Raw genomic sequence first — 18,254 nt, forward strand, 5'->3', positions numbered from 1 at the left:
GAGAACGCACAACTGCATTTCACGTCATGCATGTAACTACCGGTAACATTGAAAATGTGGCGGCAAACGTCTGGAAATGTTCTAAATTTCAATACAGCAATGCATTGATATAAAAAAGAAAATGTACGTAATTTGCACTGAGTATGTACTTTGGCCACCACCGGTTGCAGCTGAACTCTCTCTCTCTCTCTCTCTCTCTCTCTCTCTCTCTCTCTCTCTCTCTCTCTCTCTCTCTATCTCTATCTCTCTCTCTCTCTCCCCTGTATTGTGTTTTCATTGTGTTTGCATCCCTCTCTCCTCACAGACGTTTGCAGAGAAGCTGATGGGGAACTTCTCCTACGCGGTGCCCGTCTTTGTGGCCCTGTCATGTTTCGGCTCCATGAACGGATGTCTCTTTGCTTTCTCAAGGTCAGTGGTTCTGAAACATTTTCACGTCAAGGACCCCCCAAATTGCTCTGCATTTGCCCGCGGACCCCCTCTGAAAAGATGATGTGCCATGGACCCCCATTAGATTTGTTATGTTAAGCAGTTTCAATATTATTCCACATTTTTCAAAATGTTCAAAAATCGCATCACGTGTTGTGAGATTTTTTATTAGCCTCAGCATAAGGCTTGTATTTGTATCTTCTAAAACCCTTTTTATATTCTTCACAGAATAAAAACGGAAACGAGCGACGCTTATGAAAGAATTATATAGTAATTAAACTAAATAGGCAAAATGAAGCAATTAAAACGCCTGAGACAAATGAGAATTCAAAGGAATAAAAACAACCATTAGAGACACAATAGCCTGCTGGAAAGAAACGCACGTACAAACTGTGACATAATAGTTTGTAAAGGAGTAAAGGTTTTCATAAGTGATTTAACTCCCTGTACACAAAGCAATAACGCTAAGCCTTCTGTTGACAATCCCATATATTATGAGATTCATTTCCAGCAGGCAGGCAGGGTGGTGGCAATAACTCTGTTTCAATCATACAGGTTAAGGATGAGGGAACTTAATAGTGTAGCATATTCATTTTCATGTTCATTTGCTTGCACTCGCTTATTTGTTCCTGTGTGTGTGTGTGTGTGTGTGTGTGTGTGTGTGTGTGTGTGTGTGTGTGTGTGTGTGTGTGTGTGTGTGTCTGTGTCTGTGTCCCCTGCCAGAATGTTCTTTGTGGCATCACGCGAGGGCCACCTACCCGAGGTTCTGTCCATGATTCATGTTAACAGACACACTCCGCTGCCGGCTGTCATCGTACTGGTCAGTATTTGACAAACGCACGCACGCAACCAGTAGGCCTATCAGACTTGTAGCATCTTCTGTAGGCCATATGCATTATTTATTATACACACAATTAGTATTACTGCTACTACAACAACTACTACCACAAATACTAATACTGTAGGTCAAAACTTAGAATATGATGGACCGTTACAGTATTCAAGTACAACCAGTGTACTGTTGGTGGAACCGCGCTAACACTGCATGGTAACAGTAATAACAAAAAGTAAGAATGGTAAGAGACACATGTAAAGTATAGACAGACAGGCAGGCAGGCAGACGGATAGATGTTGCCATTATTGTTTTATCTCACTGGTTCCAAAACATTGGGTCGGGACCCCTGTTTAGGTCGCGGACCAATTTTTTGGGGTGGCGAGTAAATATATTTTTTGTTTCCTTGTTTTTAATTATTATTTTATTTTATTTTCACCCCCCCCCCCCCCCCTCCCCCAAAGAAAAAAAGAAAAAATCACTGTTTCCTAACATTTTTCAATAGAACCCCATAGATAAATAAATACAATTCTTATTCTTATAAAAGTTATGGAGTAAAAAAAAACATTGAAGAAGTACTGAAAATAGCAGATCTACAGGCTCACAATGCGTCGTGAGTTTGTAGATCTGCTATTTTCACTAGTTTGGGTCCCGGGGAGACAACAAAATGTCTCTTTTGGGTCTCGAGCTAAAAAGTTTTGGAACCACTTTTTTTATCTTATGTGTGTATGCGTGCGTGCGTGTGTGTGCGTGTGTGTCTACAGTACCCTATGACGGTGCTACAGTGTTTCGTGGGGGACATCTACAGCTTGTTGAACTTTATGAGCTTCCTGCGGTGGCTGTTCATCGGCGTGGCGGTGATGGGACTCATATACCTACGCTACACCCAGCCTGACCTGCACCGGCCCTTTAAGGTCAGTAACACCACACCTACACCCAACCTGACCTTTAACCTTTAAGGTCAGTAACACCACACCCACTGTACACCCAGCCTGACCCGCATCGCCCCTTTAAGGTCAGTAACACCACAACAGTTAATCGAAGTAATCAATTTAGTTTATTATAAAATAATAATTGATTATAAGCAGATCTATAAGCTCACAGCGCGGCACATTGCGACACGTTGTGATCTTGTAGATCAAAAAATAATAATAATGACACCGCGGTACCACATGTAAAATAGGGTGTAAGTAGTTGAGACTAATCCATTGTATTGATCATTACAAAAAAAATCTATTAGAAATGTTCTGTATTGATTTGTTGCAGCCCTAACTGTCTGTCTGTCTCACTGCCTCGCGTCCTCTCGTTCGTCCACAGGTACCGCTCTTCATCCCGGCCATCTTCTGTCTCACCTGTTTCTTCATGGTCTTCCTGTCTCTCTACTCGGACCCGGTCAACACGGGCATCGGGTTCGCCATCTCCCTGACGGGCGTTCCGGCCTACTACATCTTCATTGTGTTCGACCGCAGGCCCAAGTGTATTCAGAGAGCTTTAGGTGAGTGCTCCTCAAACCTTTTCATGTTAAGGACAGGATTTTGTGCCAGGGACCCCCATAAGAGAAGATTTGACAAAAAACGTTCACAAATAGCTAATCTACAAGCTCACACCGAATGTGTTGTGAGCTTTAAATTTGTTCCTCATTTAGCTCGGTACCCCGCCCTTCAAGGACCCCTAGGGGTCCTCGGACCCCACTTTGAGAACCAATGCTTTAGGTATTGAAAATACTACATTTAAATAGAATATAGTAGACTTAACAAAGGTCCATACAGGTATTTATACTGAAATGGCTGGATTATTGAGTGCGGTGATAATGGGTGATAATTCAGAGATTAAAGCTTCAATACAGGATGTATGTTTAACTAGAAAAAGTGCTCCTCGGAGCACAGGTCTCCACCAGGTCAGGTAGGTTATTGTGGCCTCCTGATGGAGCTATAATAGGCCAATGTGAAAAGGGTGCCATTTCTTTTTAGGCCTTGCATGGCAATAGGACACTGCATTCATGATTTGAGGCATTTTGTTCAAAAAGTGTGTTTTGCTAAATTAGACCTGCTGGTGATGAATTTCACGGTGGCCACGGCGGCCATGGCCGTCGTTGCCCCTCTCATTGGCCGTGTGCCCCTCGAATAATGACATGCCTTCACGGCCACAGTGGCCGTGGTGCCCCAGCTGCGCCCAGCAACTGATTTCACAGTTTTTCCTCTGCGCGATTTTCTTGTCAATACGTTTTTTTTAGTCACCAGTCCCTTTGGTTGAGCTGCGCAGCTACAACATGCACAGTGGTAGGTAGGTTTGATTTTAAGCCTCCTATGAACCTTCGGAATCCCGCAACACAGTGTAATAGACACAAAAGCATTACCGGGCCAAACAGGAGATACATCTAACGCAGCCTGAACTAATCAATGGTATAGGTTTGATTTCTAGCCTGAGAGAGAGAGAGAGAGAGAGAGAGAGAGAGAGGGGGGATTCTGTAGTCCTACAGACTGATGTGGCCCGATGTTTTTTTCAACAGCAAAATATAGATGAATACATCTAATAAAATACAGCAAAATCCCCAAATTATGAGTCTTAATATAAAGCAACAGAATAACTGCAAACAAATTAAAAGTGTAGGCTATCAATATCATACAAAAGAGTGACCTCACCGCTCTGATGGACAAGAAATAAATCCTTTTGCAAACCACATCCATGATATCTGTTCGTTTGTCAACAATGTTCTAATTGGGAAGTTTATTTCAGCAGAATGTGACAGTTTTAGTCAGTTTTTTGGTGCGCAACACAGCCCTCGTTTAAGTGATTGCTTTCACCTGCTGCTGCAGTGTGCGGAGCTTGTGCGCAACAGGGCATATCTCCGCCAAGCCAGGATGACCTACCCAGGGCCATGAAATTCATATGCAGGCATAGTAGCCAATTAGAATGAAATCTGCAAAAACGGACTAATATACTGATACAGAACCATATATTGGCTATATGTTATGGCTTTCAGGTGGAAATCTTGTATGTTCCTTTTTTATTATTATTTAAAAACAATTTAAAATCATGAAAATAGCCAATCTACAAGCTGTAATTATTAATAATTAAGAAATACTATATTTTAAAGAGAGAGAAAATCAACTAAAGTCATTATTAGTGCAAGTTCAATCACATTTCATTTGAATGAAAATAACTTGTGGGGAAAATACATAAAATCTCTCAGAGGTCTTCAACAGGGGGTCCGCGAAGGTACTGCAGGGGGTCCGCGACCCCTAGGGGTCCGCGAAGGTACTGCAGGGGGTCCGCGAAATTGTTGTTTGATTTAAAAAAAATGTTTTTAAAAACTTTTTTTCTTCTTTTTTTTTCAAAAATGTAAATTTGTCTTTAAACATAACATGACATATTTTAATAGCTTAGTAATGAATGCACAATAACATGGTATGTCTATACATATTTTGTAGAGAAAGATCAGTGGTGTCAGTTCAGCAAAAGCTAAGGTATGGCAAGGTTAGGGTTGCCAACTCCCAGAGATTAAAATAAGGGACATCTATCCTTCTTTTAGGGGTTCAACCCCCCCAAAACCCCTGAAATGCATAGAAACTATGCATTATACCTATAACACAATGCAAACACAACGGTCTGGTCTTACACCTGCATTAGGCTACTATTCATGATTTTTTTTTCTGGAGCCAAGGTATGGCACCTGCCATGCCTTGCCATACCCAATTGACGCCCCTGAGAAAGGTCCTTTTGCACACCTACTGGGTCAACCTGTGCGTAGGAGCAGGCAATTATTTATATAAAACACAATTTTATACATAAATATATGATATATATAGTAGCCTACCCCCTACCCTACGAGGTAGGGGGTCCCTGCTCCATCACCCCATCAGTTTGGGGGTCCCTGGCCTGAAAAGGTTGAAGACCCCTAATTATTCTGTGAATCTAATGTGATTAATGTGACCCCTACTTCAGTCAGTGAAGTCCAGGGCTGAATGTGACATATTGAGACCTATATAACTAAATATTGGTCATTTGCCAACACATTATTTTGTGAAATAAATTGGTTATATTTCACAGATAGTTATACAATTCTTATAATATATTAAAATACAATCATCCTTAACCTTCAAGTTAAATGCATTATTTCCGGGGACTTAAACACTTTTTTTTTGGGATGGCCTTCCTGCCCTGGCATTTGGCCTTTGTGCCCTCCAAAAAATTACAACACCAAAGGCCAAGTGGCCTTGCCCCTAAAATGACGAAATTCCAGGCCTGGTACCGACTTGCGTGAAATTTGGATAAAATCGGAAGGAGTAATATAAAGAAATATGTTTTACATAAGTCGGCCTCCTGGTGGCGCTATAAAAGGCAGAAGTGAAAAATGCAGGGCAAAGGTTTTTCCTTGACCTCTAGGGAGTGCGCATACAGAGTTTTACACAGATCGGTGCAGTTATAGGTAAAAACACAAATGGGCCTGTTATAGCGCCACCATGAGGCTGATTTGAAACATTTCAAGTGGCATTTCTTCCTTGGCCTAATGGGAATGTGCGTGCAAAATATCATGGAAATTGCATGTTGTGTTCATGATTTGTGGCATTTTGTTCAAAACGGAGCACACCTACAAACTTTGGAAGCCATTTTTAGCCAATCAATATGGAATATGAAAAATCTAAAAGACTGGTTTTGTTTAATGACTATAGAGATACTGTGTACCGATTTGAATGATTTTTGGGCAAAATTTGTAGGAGTACTGTCAAAAAATATGTTTTGCACAAAGCGGCCTCCTGGTGGCGCTATAACAGGCCTATGTGAAAAATGAGGGGCAGAGGTTCTGCTCTGGCATCCAGGGAGTGTGTGTGCACAGTTTCGCTGCGATCAAGCCAACTGTGCCGGAGATTAGCTGTACACAAAATGACAGAATGACACACGGACGGACGGACGGACGGACGGACGGACGGACGGACGGACGGACGGACACACACACACACACACACACACACGGACGGACGGACGGACGGACGGACGGACGGACAGGGGGAAAAACATACTCTCTCGCCATGCCTTTCGGCCTGGTGGAGACAATGAATAAAACATGCATTTAACCAATCTATAAGGTAGAGTATGTTAATACAATATAGTACATCTGCAGTGGTTGGAGGTGATCTCACTAATCCTCCATTGAGACATTTAGACCCTGGGGTCGGGCAGGACAAGTACTGGTTGAGACTGCCTGAGTCGCATAAGAAAAATATATCCGCTGGCCAAGTGCGGATTTCCTCTTCATAGAGCGGTTGAAGTGTGGTCTCCCACACAGGAGACAGGGTAGGATAATGTTAATTCAGCTTTCAATTAGATTTCAGATTGCAGCTTTAAAATATAGAGTTTATGCCAATTGGCATACAGAAAATGTTAATGCAAGTTTTAATAATAAGACTGAAGGGCTTTTCACACAGGGATTAACACTACACCCACGTTCACACTTGGATCCAGCTGTGCTCCTCATGTGAATAGATGCTTTTCTACGAGGCGCATAGAAAAAAGTCAAATAAATAAAATCAACTCTAGACGCGGTTAGCTGTGAGCGTGAGACAGACACGGGCCACGGCAATTTCATTGCATAGCGCCCGCTTGTCGCTACGCCGGTCGAGATTGCGCGAGCCTCCGTACCTGAACGCTCATCGCAAATGAATTACTGGGAGCGTCAGTCGAAAAGGCCTTAAGACTGCATTGCATGCATCGGCTCAGTTATACGCAGTGGTGGAAAAAGTACTCAAATGTTTTACTTAAGTAAAAGTATCACTACTCCAATGCAGAAGTACTCTGTTACAAGTAAAAGTTTGGAATTAAAAATGTACTTGAGTAAAAGTACAAAAGTATTGGTATCAGAATGTACTTAAAGTACCAAAAGTAAAAGTACAAAAATGTTTGAAAATAGCAGATCCACAAGCTCACAACGCGTCGCGATGCGACGCGTTGTGAGCTTGTAGATCGGCTATTTTCAAATAGCCTATGTATAAAATAGGGCTAAAGTGGTTAATGTATGTTTCATAATATCATCATTTATATCTGAAAAGTAACTAGTAACTAACGTTTTAAAATAATTGTAGTGGAGTAAAAGTACAATATTTGCCTCTGAGATGTAGTGGAGTAAAAGTAAAAGTATTGGAAATTGGAAATACTCAAGTAAAGTACAATTACCTCAAAATTTTACTTAAGTACAGTACTTAAGTAAATGTACTTAGTTACTTTACACCACTGGTTATACGTATAGGTTTAGGTTTCGTATAGGTTTCGGGTCAATTCTTGTCTTGTGGGCTTGATCAGGTTGGTTTTGTATGATGTAGTTAGCCACATTTCACGTAAAAGCATGTGATGGGGTGTTTGTGTTATGGGGGAGTGTTCTATGTCTTTTTGCCTGTCTGTCTTGGAGTTTCATCTTTATAAATTGTTTTTTATTTTTTTTATTTTTTCCATCCTCAGATTCCATCAACAGATTCTTGCAGATCCTACTGGAGGTGGTCCCAGCTGAACATTAACGTCAGAACCCCTCCCTCCCGTCATCCCTTCCAGTTCGGGCCAACCATGCGTCATATCTAATGAGATTTTGCTGTCACAGACAAATTAATTCTCACTTTCAGAATACAAAAATAAGAGCTGTAGCTTCATCATTATGAGTATTAATAATTCCAGACCGTCTCAGTCTCTTCCAGACGCGGACATTCTGACGAACATGTCTGGTGTGTGTTTTTCAGGTTGTGTTAAATGCCTGTCATTAACCACATACGTTGTTGAGCCCCTCAGGGGTATTTTCTGTTTTCGATCCACAGAAAATATCTTTGATGAAAGTTGCCGATCTACAACCTCACAACGCATTGCGTTGCGATGCGTTGTGAGCTTGTAGATTGGCTATATTATAACTGGGGTTTAAGTGGTTAAATCCAGTTAAACCCTGTATACTTCATTGACTGGGGTCCACCAGGGCTCTATCCTTGGCCCACTCCTTTTCTTCCCCCTCTAGTCTACACCAAATCGGTTTAGCCAGATTGGCTATTTGTGCCAAATGTTGGATCGTAATATTGTACATAAACAAAGAAGGTTTTCTCATTAAATGCCTTGATTTTTAGATATGTTTACATTTTCTCCAGAGTCATTAAAACATTGTGGAACTTGTTGGCTAAACTTCACTAACCGGTGTATATGTCACGGATGTTTGAAATTACATTCATGTTTTCTCTGTGAGACTCCAGGTTTTCGCCGACACTTCTCAGTTCGGTCCATGCTTTGAAGTGCATGAAACAGCAATGATAATGTAACTTCGACAAACAAGTAACAGTGTAATCAATCAAGTTTCAAGTAGATTCAGTCAACAAAGTATATAGGGTTAAAGTGGTTCAACATGCCAGACCACCAGTATCCAGTATGGTCCTTTAACCTCTGTCTCGGCATCACACATTTTTCACAGTCTTTGCAATCTCATATGGCGTGTGTGTACGTGCGTGCGTGCTGCACAAGCGTGAAGAGACAGTGATCCATTAAATGTGATTGTATCGGATTTTAGATTTCAGTTTCAATTTAGATTTTAGTCTTGCAATGTACAGGAGGCATTATTATCTGTCAGTCAGTCACACACACACACACACACACACACACACACACACACACACACACACACACACACACACACACACACACACACACACTTTTTTATACACACACACATTTTTATACATATTTTACTCAAATGTCTAAAATATTGATGTGAAGAAGTGTGAAATCATTGTTTATTTTTTTCTGTGAAAGTAGCTATAATTGGTACTGTCAGTATAATGGCAAATCTGTGCAGTTTATTCATACTCACTGTCTATTTCCAGACAACGTCACACTGATAAGAACCAGGCCGGGGCCAAAAGAAACCGACCGCTCATTAGATGCAATGTAAAATGGTGCATTTATATAACGCTTTTATCTGGATTGTGCCATTCACACACATATTCATACACCGATGGCGGAGGAAACCATGCAAGTCACCAACCTGCTCATCGGGAGCAATTGGGAGTTCAGCGTCTTGCTCAAGGATACTTCGACACTAACTCTGGGGGAGTGCCCCAGCCCAGGATCGAACTGGGAACCTTGCGGTTTCCAGTTCACTCTACCCGGTCACTCTACCCCTGAGCCACTGCCGCCCCAGAGATGCTGTTTTTAGGTTTAGGATGGATGTTTACTGTGATCTCAAGCTCTAGAAATATATACTGTACCTTGGTTTATGTTGTGTGTAAACAATTATAGCGATTCTCAAAGCATTTGCGCGATCTCCAGGCTTTTATTTTCCGTTGCATTTTGCTAAAAAAGAAAGCCTGGACCAAGCTGTTGACATTTCTGGCATAGGAAGTGGGAGTCAACCTTTCATTTCCCCAACCAACCAGAGTGCAGTGGGCGTCGCTTTAAATGTTGTGACGTCAGGGCTCTCAATACTGCACATTGGGGCCGGGGCGGGCGCACAGATCGGTGAACCAATTGTTTTCACCGGAGATTTTGAATCCGCCCCTCTAGACTAGATATAAGACACAGGCTAGTTGGCCCCTAAACCCCACCTCCAGTCGCAAAGGGAATCTCGGCACCAGAGCCTGCTTGATCGCGCAGCTGTATCCCTTCAAGCCTAATTTATGTTCGTGCGAAGGTGTTGCTCGCAGAGAACGGCCGAGAACAGCAGACCTCCAAGCTCACAACGGTTGCACCGCAACGCAATGTGCGCTTGTAAGTCAGCTGTTCTCGGCGCGCAATACCGTTGCGGGGTGAAGTATGTCTCGCACAAGAGGAGGTTGAATGAACAGAAACCAACGCTCCCCAAAACAACAGGTCTGGGGATCTGTTGGGAATTGATTTCATGAAACCAGCACCTGCGCGTGTAGTCTTAATGTTTGTAAACAAAACAAATGTCTATGCTGCAGGTCTTATTATATCCATTGACAAAAAAAATGGCTGCGACCGCAACCAGTGTGCCATTGGTGGGAATGGAGCGAGGGGTGGGTCCGAAAGCGTTCATCCCCCATGCCAGCGTTTTTTAGCTTATATTGACGATCCACGGAGAGCCACGGGAGCCGCGATGTGTACACGGAAGTAAACAAAGGGTGTCTGGGGGGTGGGGGAGGGTCTCTATCCAACGGAACAAAAATGTTGTAACCGCGATCGGCCATTTTGTTGCTATCGGCCGTTAAGAAATCAGAGCTAGATGTGTTTTTCTACAACTCATAACATAGGAGTGGACGGAAGTGCCATTTTTTGGAATGACGTCACATCCGTCCATTCCTTCTCTCTAGGGATCATTCCTAAGTTGCGTTAGAGTGCCCTCTTGTAGGGGCGCTAACACCTTATTTTTGCCAAGGACGTATATTTACGTCCTTGGCAGGCAAGTGATGTATTTGAAAGGATGTAAATATACGTCCTTGGCAGGCAATGTGTTGTTAATGAGAAGTGGAGCGTTTTCATTACCAGCTATAGCCTCCGCCTGTAGCCTTACTAGCGTAGCGCGACAGAACTGCAGGTTTCACATTAGACATTCAGACTGCATCAGCACCAGGTCCCCACTCCTGAATTTATAATGAAGACACTTAGCCTGGCCTGTGTGTGTGTGTGTGTGTGTGTGTGTGTGTGTGTGTGTGTGTGTGTGTGTGTGTGTGTGTGTGTGTGTGTGTGTGTGTGTGTGTGTGTGTGTGTGTGTGTGTGTGTGTGTGTGTGTGGACTGCTGATGCAGATTCATCTGTATTTGGGCTCCCAGGTGGGGTTTTTAGGTAATCCGTCTGTGTAACCCGCTGTCTGCCTGCCTGTCTGGGTGCTCACGGCTCTCCCTCTCATCTCAGTACCCTGCAAATGGTGGCTCGATCTATCTATCTACTGCTGATGAGTGCATATGGCACCATGAGGACAAGCCCTGACTTTAGTTCAGTGGACAGTAACAAAGTACATTTACTTGAGTACTGTACTAAGTTTTTTTTTGAGTAACTGTACTTTCCTTGAGTATTTGTATTTCTGGATTCTTATGACTTTCACTCCACTACATTTCAAAGTGGCATGCAAAGTGACACTGTGGGAGCCAACCCAGGGCACAGCCAGGAAAGGCAAGAAGCGACCCACCTACATAGACACAGTGCAGCAGAGCTACTGTAACAACACTGCAGAGACCTGCTAGACAGTCTGAGGGTGTGGAGGGCAGCGATTCAGGAGTCCCGCACTCTCGCATCACATTGCACATTTCAGACAAATATTGTGCTTGACTCTACTACATTTCTAGGAAGGGAAAAGGTTGGCTATAGTATGAATTAAACACTTAAGCCCTATTTCATATAGTGAAAATAAATATCAGTGGTGGAGTACTTGAGTACCGTTTTTGTACTTTTTGAGTACTCTCTCTCGCGCGCTCTCTCTCTCTCTCTCTCTCTCTCAGTAGTGGCTCAGAGCCTTTAGGCTAGTGTTTCTTTTTTTAGCGGTGCCAACCGCTCTACACTTGACTTTGTCCGTATGTCCGTCCGTCCGTATGAGCCTGACGGCAAAGAAGAAACACATACAAACACACACACACACACACACACACACACACACACACACACACACACACACACACACACACACACACGGCCTTGGACATTGCCTATAGCTGAATTCCATTCCCCAAAACTCGGTCACTCGCTCACTCTCCTCGCTTCCTCCACTCGCACCTAAGCCCCGCCCCTGCAAGGAGCCGAGGATTATTTGCGAGGACGAGTGGTCGAGCGGTTGCCCTCAAAGGATCGGACTACACTCAGCGCGTCATTTCAAAGCGACGGCAAATTCCGCGATCACTTATGACGTCTCACACAGTTGGACCAGAGCAGCAGAGGCGTGGATGAAAATATACTATGCATAGAATAATATGCAGGTATAGAATAATACAGAATATAAGAATAGACAATTCATCAATGTGGATGGATGGCCACATAGTTATCTTTATAGTTACATTATTGTGCAAAGCCATTTATTCCTGAAATAGTGAATGAAGCGCCAGGATGAGCAAATTTACATTTATTGATTTAATCCTGACCTGTCCCTCTTATTGCTCGTACAGTCCCCAGAAGCCCAGTACAAAAATGTACTCCATGAAGTGTAGATGTGTGTCAAAAAGGAAACGTCGCAGCCGAGGGGCGCGCAGAACAGTGGATGCATATTTATAGCAGAAACAGCTTCACATTTAACTATAGCCATACTCATTCAAATATGAACAGATTCTTAAAATGTAACATTCCCTATTAGCTGTGAAGGGTCTTCTTTCACGTGTATCAGTCATGATTGTTTCGCCATCAAACAATAACAAGCAAAAAGGAAATATCGGCGGGTCCTTCTTCTCCATTGCGGTGCTCGCGCACCTCTCGTCCTAAAACACCTTCGCCCCAGGTCTAATCTGGCGGCCTCGGCCCGCGAAAAAAATGGGGCAGTGTGTTTTGGACGAGCGTTCCGTTTTCCACCCGTTCTTTTCTTTTTCTTTTTCTTCGTCCCAGAAGTTAACAATGTTAACATAATCTTTGTCACAGTAATTAGTAGTCCGTGCACTGCATTGAGGCATGCACGAAGAGAAACTATCAGCTTTTGAGACAGAATAAATGTGCACAATATATTTTACAATGTATAATTGTATTATGCTTTATATCATACAACGCAATAAAGCCAGTGGCTTGTTGCGGTCTTTTCAGTTACTTTACACTGTGTGTGTGTGTGTGTGTGTGTGTGTGTGTGTGTGTGTGTGTGTGTGTGTGTGTGTGTGTGTGTGTGTGTGTGTGTGTGTTTGTGTGTGTGTGTGTGTGTGTGTGAGATGCGCAACGAGTGAGCGGCGGGGGAGAGGGGGGGGGGGGGTGTTGCGGCCGCTGTTTTCGGCACATGTGGAGGAGGAGGACCATATATACGTCACGGGAGAAGGGGAAAAAAACAAAAAAAAGTGTACACGTGATGCGGAAATCTGCCGCGGAGGAGCTGTTGAGAGTGGTCGAGGATACACTTGATGTACACTCGCTCAATGCGGAAGTGGAGAGCCTCCTCGCCTCCTCCACTCGACTCCACTCGCCTCCTCCAAGACGCACATGAACAATTGGACCGCGACTACTTCCGGTTCGAAGTCGGAGTGACCGAGTGGGAGTGAGCGAGTGGCCGAGATTTTCGGTATTGGAATTTGGCTTATGCCATCTCTCCTCTCTTTGGCCACACGTGCCACTGCTTATCAAAGAGGGGTCCAGCCAGGGACCCCCAATGATGTTATGTCCGCCCGCCCGTATGAGCCTGGAATGAGCACAGGATTTTCAACAGCTATAACTCCAGTTTGCAGCATGCCACCAAGTCCAAATTTGGTATGTGGACTTAGACCACCAATAGGGACCAGCATGAATTGCTGAAGCCCCGCCCCCTCTGTCTTCCCATTGGCTGGCCTTCAAACAGCCATAACTCAAGTTCGCAGCATGCTATGGAGTACACATTTTGTACATGGACTAAAGCCAGCAATAGGGACTAACTGTCATTACTTAAGCCCCACCCCCTCTGTCTGCCCATTGGCTGGGCTTTAAACAGGCATCATTCCAGTTTGCAGCATGCTACCAAGTACAAATTTGGTAAGTGGCCTCAGACCACCAATAGGGACGAACCTATTTTCATTGTGGTTATGTACAAATGTGACTGGGCAAATTTCACTTGCAGTGGAGTAATATTTTACCAGGAGTATCTATACTTTGACTCAAGTACTGGGGTTGAGTATACGTTGTCCGCCACTGCAGCAGGGCTGTCCTCCTCTCTCGAAGTACTTTCATCTTAATGCAACTCCCATCATTCAATTAATCAACTATAGCATATTAAAACATGAATACAAATGTCATCAACAATTCAAATAACTATGTACAAAGGAGAAAAAGGAAATGCGGCGAGTGAATGACTGAGACCTCCTTTCGATGGGGAATAAAATTCCCTGACTATGGGGAAAGGGGATAGCTGATAGAGGTTTTAGTAACTTTTCCAACACAGTGTTGGAAAGTAACTAAAATAATATGTAACTTAAAGTTACATTACATTACATTACATTACAGTCATTTAGCAGACGCTTTTATCCAAAGCGACTTACAATAAGTGCAATCAACATAGGTAGGGAACGAAAACTACTAATCACCAGAGGTTATAAGTGCATTTTCTGCAAAAACAAGCAACCAAGAGCATACCTAGCGCTAAGGTAAAAGTGGAATATATCAGCTACCTATTTCCTTAAACAGATGAGACAAAATAGCTAAATCAAATGAGCAGGGGCTAAAACAAATAATTGTATTGACTAAACAAGATCCAATAAACAATCCAACAATAAAACAAGCATTCGTACAACTAGTTAACAACAAGTAGGCCAGGCAAAGAGGAAGGGTAGTGTTTCCTGAAGAGGTGGGTTTTCAGCCTGCGGCGAAAGATGGGCAGTGACTCTGCTGTCCTGACATCAGTGGGAAGTTCATTCCACCACTGTGGGGCCAGAACAGAAAAAAGGCGTGACCGTGTCGATCGACCAGAAGGACCGTTGAGTGGCGGGGGAGTCAGTCGCCCCGTGGTGGCAGACCGGAGTGGTCGGGCAGGGGTGTGGGCATTGACCAAAACCCGTAGGTAAGAAGGAGCTGTTCCTTTCACTGCCCTATAGGCTAGCACCAGGGTTTTAAACTGAGTGCGAGCCGCTACGGGGAGCCAGTGCAGAGACATCCACTCCGAGATGTCAGCCAGACAAGCAGCAATGCATGCCTCCACTTGTGTGTCAGAGGGGGGGAATGAGAGGATCAGCTGGGTGTCATCGGCATAGCAGTGGTAGGAAAAGCCATGGGAGCGGATGACAGCACCAAGAGATATAGTGTAGAGAGAGAAAAGAAGAGGACCCAGAACCGAGCCTTGGGGAACCCCAGTAGCGAGCCTGTGTGGTTCTGACACAGACCCTCCCAGCATCACCTGGTAGGAGCGACCCGTCAGGTAGGATGCAAACAGGGAGAGTGCAGAGCCTGAGACACCAATCCCCTTGAGGGTGGAGAGGAGGATCTGATGGTTCACTGTGTCGAACGCTGCAGACAGGTCCAGGAGTATCAGGACAGAGGAGAGAGAGTTCGCTCTAGCGGCATGGAGCGACTCCGCCGCTGCCAGGAGGGCAGTCTCTGTCGAGTGACCCACTTTGAACCCAGACTGGTTGGAGTCCAGGAGGTTGTTCTGGTGGAGGTACGAGGACAGTTGTTTGAACACAGCACAAAGTAATATATTACTTTTTTTCCATTAACTATAAAGTAGCTAATTACTTTTGGCAGGGAGTAATAAGTAAAGTAACTATATTACTTTTTAAACAAGTAATATGTAATAAGTAATATATTACTATGTTTTAGTAACTTTTCCAACACTGGTAGACACACTATGAATGCAGGTTATTATTCGACACTCGTAGTATAGTAGTACTAACAGTCCTTTAATTGCTTTAATTTTATTCATGAAATTATTTCGAAAATGTGTTTCAATTTCTTTTTAATGTACGAAAAACTATTACATTTTTTATTTTATTTTTTGAAAATCTTTTGAAAAAAAGATAATATTAAAAAAGAAAAAAAGTAAAGGTTACTCATAACCCATAAAAATCGGTCCGCGACCAGTGCCCTAGAAGGTAGACACTGAGTGCATGTTATTGCCACACACTCCCCACAATCAGGGGCTCCTTAAAGGATCTACACCATGAATTTAAAATATAATATTTAATATCATATTGTTTATGTCCCTCAAACGTTTTTCTAAAGGTTTGAGCCTAAATCAAGCCTCAGATATACTAATTCCAACAAACTTCTCTCTGGCTTATAAAGCACTTTCACCTGCAATACCATATTGTCCTGTTTGGCATGGGGCGCTATTGAGCCAGTTTGTATGCATATTATCTCCTGTTTCTGTGTGGAAAAAGTAAAACAAATATATATATACATATACTGTATATATATATCTATTTTTTTTGGTTGGAACTGAAAAACGGGAAGTATTGTGCCAAAGGTATTGGTGCAAATCAGTTTGGCCTGTTTTGAGACCAATTTACAGAAAACCCTAGATTTCCTGTGAAAGCCTGAGTGTTCAAACTGGGGTATTTTGGGGGATAGAAGAGAGGTAGGGGAGACCAAAAACACACACAAAATAAGAAAAAGTTAAAATTCATGGCGTAGTCCCTTTAAATCCTCCTCGACCACACCACAACAGACAGACAGACTGACGTTTTACACAAGCTAATTGTCTTCATGACAAACTGCTGTGGTGGAGTTTCATTCTCCAGGTGATTTGAACTATCTACAGTTCGCTGCTTAGATATTGGCCTACATGCAGTGGAGCTGAATTGTGTGTAATTTCACTTTCATTATTTGACTTGGTAAAAAAAAAAAAATGCTCAGGATAAAGCATTGCTGTGTGCTCTGAAATGAATGTGTTGTTTTATTGAGCTGTGTTTGTAATGCTGAGCTGACGACAACATGCAGGCCTAGTAAAGTGTGTGCGTGTGCGTGTCAGTTCATCAGTGGTGGAAAAGGTACTCAAGTTTTTTACTTTAGTAAAAGTATTACTGCTATGTAGAAATAGCCTGCTCCGTTACAAGTGAAAGTCCGGTATTCAAAATGTACTTGAGTAAGTACAAAAGTATTGGCATCAAAACATACTTAAAGGACCAAAAGTAAAAGTACTCATTATGCAGGATGTCCCATTTCACACGTTTAAAATGTATAAAAATAGCCGATCTGACGCTCTGTGTGACATTGTGTGACGCGATTTTGTTTGACCAAGTCAAATAATAAAAGTGAAATTACACATTATTCAGCTCCACTGCATGGAGGCTAATGCTAAGCAGCTAACTGTTAGGTAGTTCAACTCACTTGAAGAATAAATAAATGAGTTTGACATCCTGGCAGGGGTGTTGCAATGTGGCTGTGTGGGACACCCTCGCTTCCATGGAGTGCTCTGAATGGCATGGCCAGTGTCTGGAAGTCCAACCCCATATCAAGCCCAAGGGTGAGTGAGAAGATGTCAGCCAGGAGAATGATGCTGGTCGGTCACTGCCATCGACACCGAGAGCTCCCAGCAGGGGAGGAAAGTACTGGCTAAGCTATCCAGATGTCTGGAGGATGGAGATGACTGGAGACGCTATACTGGATGATCTCTCTATGCATGGGTTCCAAGGTTTGACCCTGGCCATCGCATTGATGAAGTCAAATAGATGACGGCTAAAGGTAGGAACCTTGTTTTTCTTTTTGTTTTGCTGCTTGTGTTGTAGCCTATGCTGTGTGTGTACTAAAGGGAAGCTGTTGCTCTGCTGTCATTTTGGGACCCAAAGATTGGGGTGCAATGCCTGTTGTGTTGTTTCCAGTGGTGTAAAGTAACTACTAATGTGAAGAAGTGAACTAAGTAAGTACAGGTATTAAAGTACTGTACTTGAGTACAATGTTGAGGTATTTTTACTTTCTTCAGTATTTACAATTTTCAATACTTTTAATTCTACTCCACTACATCTCAGAGTAAAATATTGTACTTTTACTCCACTACAATTATATGTTTTTTTTGGGTGAACTACTCCTTTACAGTATATTTCTATGCCGATACTTTTGTACTTTTACTCAAGTACATTTTGAATATGGGACTCCTACTTGTAACAGAGTATATCTACATTGCAGTAGGCCTATTGATACTTTTACTTAAAGGTAGGGTAAGTGATTTACTTTGGTTAAAATAAGTGTTAAACTATATTCTGATAGTACTCATTGCTATAGACGGATTTCCGCGCGACGTCATCACAGAGCAGAATGCGCAATCTGCGCATGCTCGGGGGAAACGAATTGTTGCGCCGTTCACTCTGTTGTTATATTCGGGAGTTAGCTAGCCATAATTCTGCTATTATAGGCATAATAGGCATAATGCTGCTATTATATACAAACAGATCCAACTTCCAACAAATCATTTTTATTGAGTAAACAAGGTATTACAAACTGCA

At 42.9% G+C, this 18,254-nt stretch overlaps 1 protein-coding gene across 1 annotated transcript in view; it reads left to right on the forward strand.

Annotated features, from left to right (window-relative positions):
* The window catches only part of slc7a11 (solute carrier family 7 member 11), a 32,952-nt gene extending 24,612 nt beyond the window's left edge, over window positions 1–8,340 (forward strand). Inside the window, exons 8-12 of the mRNA XM_084042061.1 lie at window positions 305–408; window positions 1,150–1,246; window positions 2,023–2,172; window positions 2,576–2,753; window positions 7,712–8,340. Of these exons, the coding sequence (XP_083898187.1) occupies window positions 305–408; window positions 1,150–1,246; window positions 2,023–2,172; window positions 2,576–2,753; window positions 7,712–7,767 (585 nt within the window). The 3' untranslated portion in view covers window positions 7,768–8,340. The remainder of the gene's footprint in view (window positions 1–304; window positions 409–1,149; window positions 1,247–2,022; window positions 2,173–2,575; window positions 2,754–7,711) is intronic.
* The last annotated feature ends 9,914 nt before the right edge of the window (window positions 8,341–18,254 follow it).

The sequence above is a fragment of the Gymnoscopelus microlampas genome, assembly GCF_963454915.1.
Source record: "Gymnoscopelus microlampas genome assembly, chromosome: 18".
Taxonomy (NCBI): Eukaryota; Metazoa; Chordata; class Actinopteri; order Myctophiformes; family Myctophidae; genus Gymnoscopelus; species Gymnoscopelus microlampas.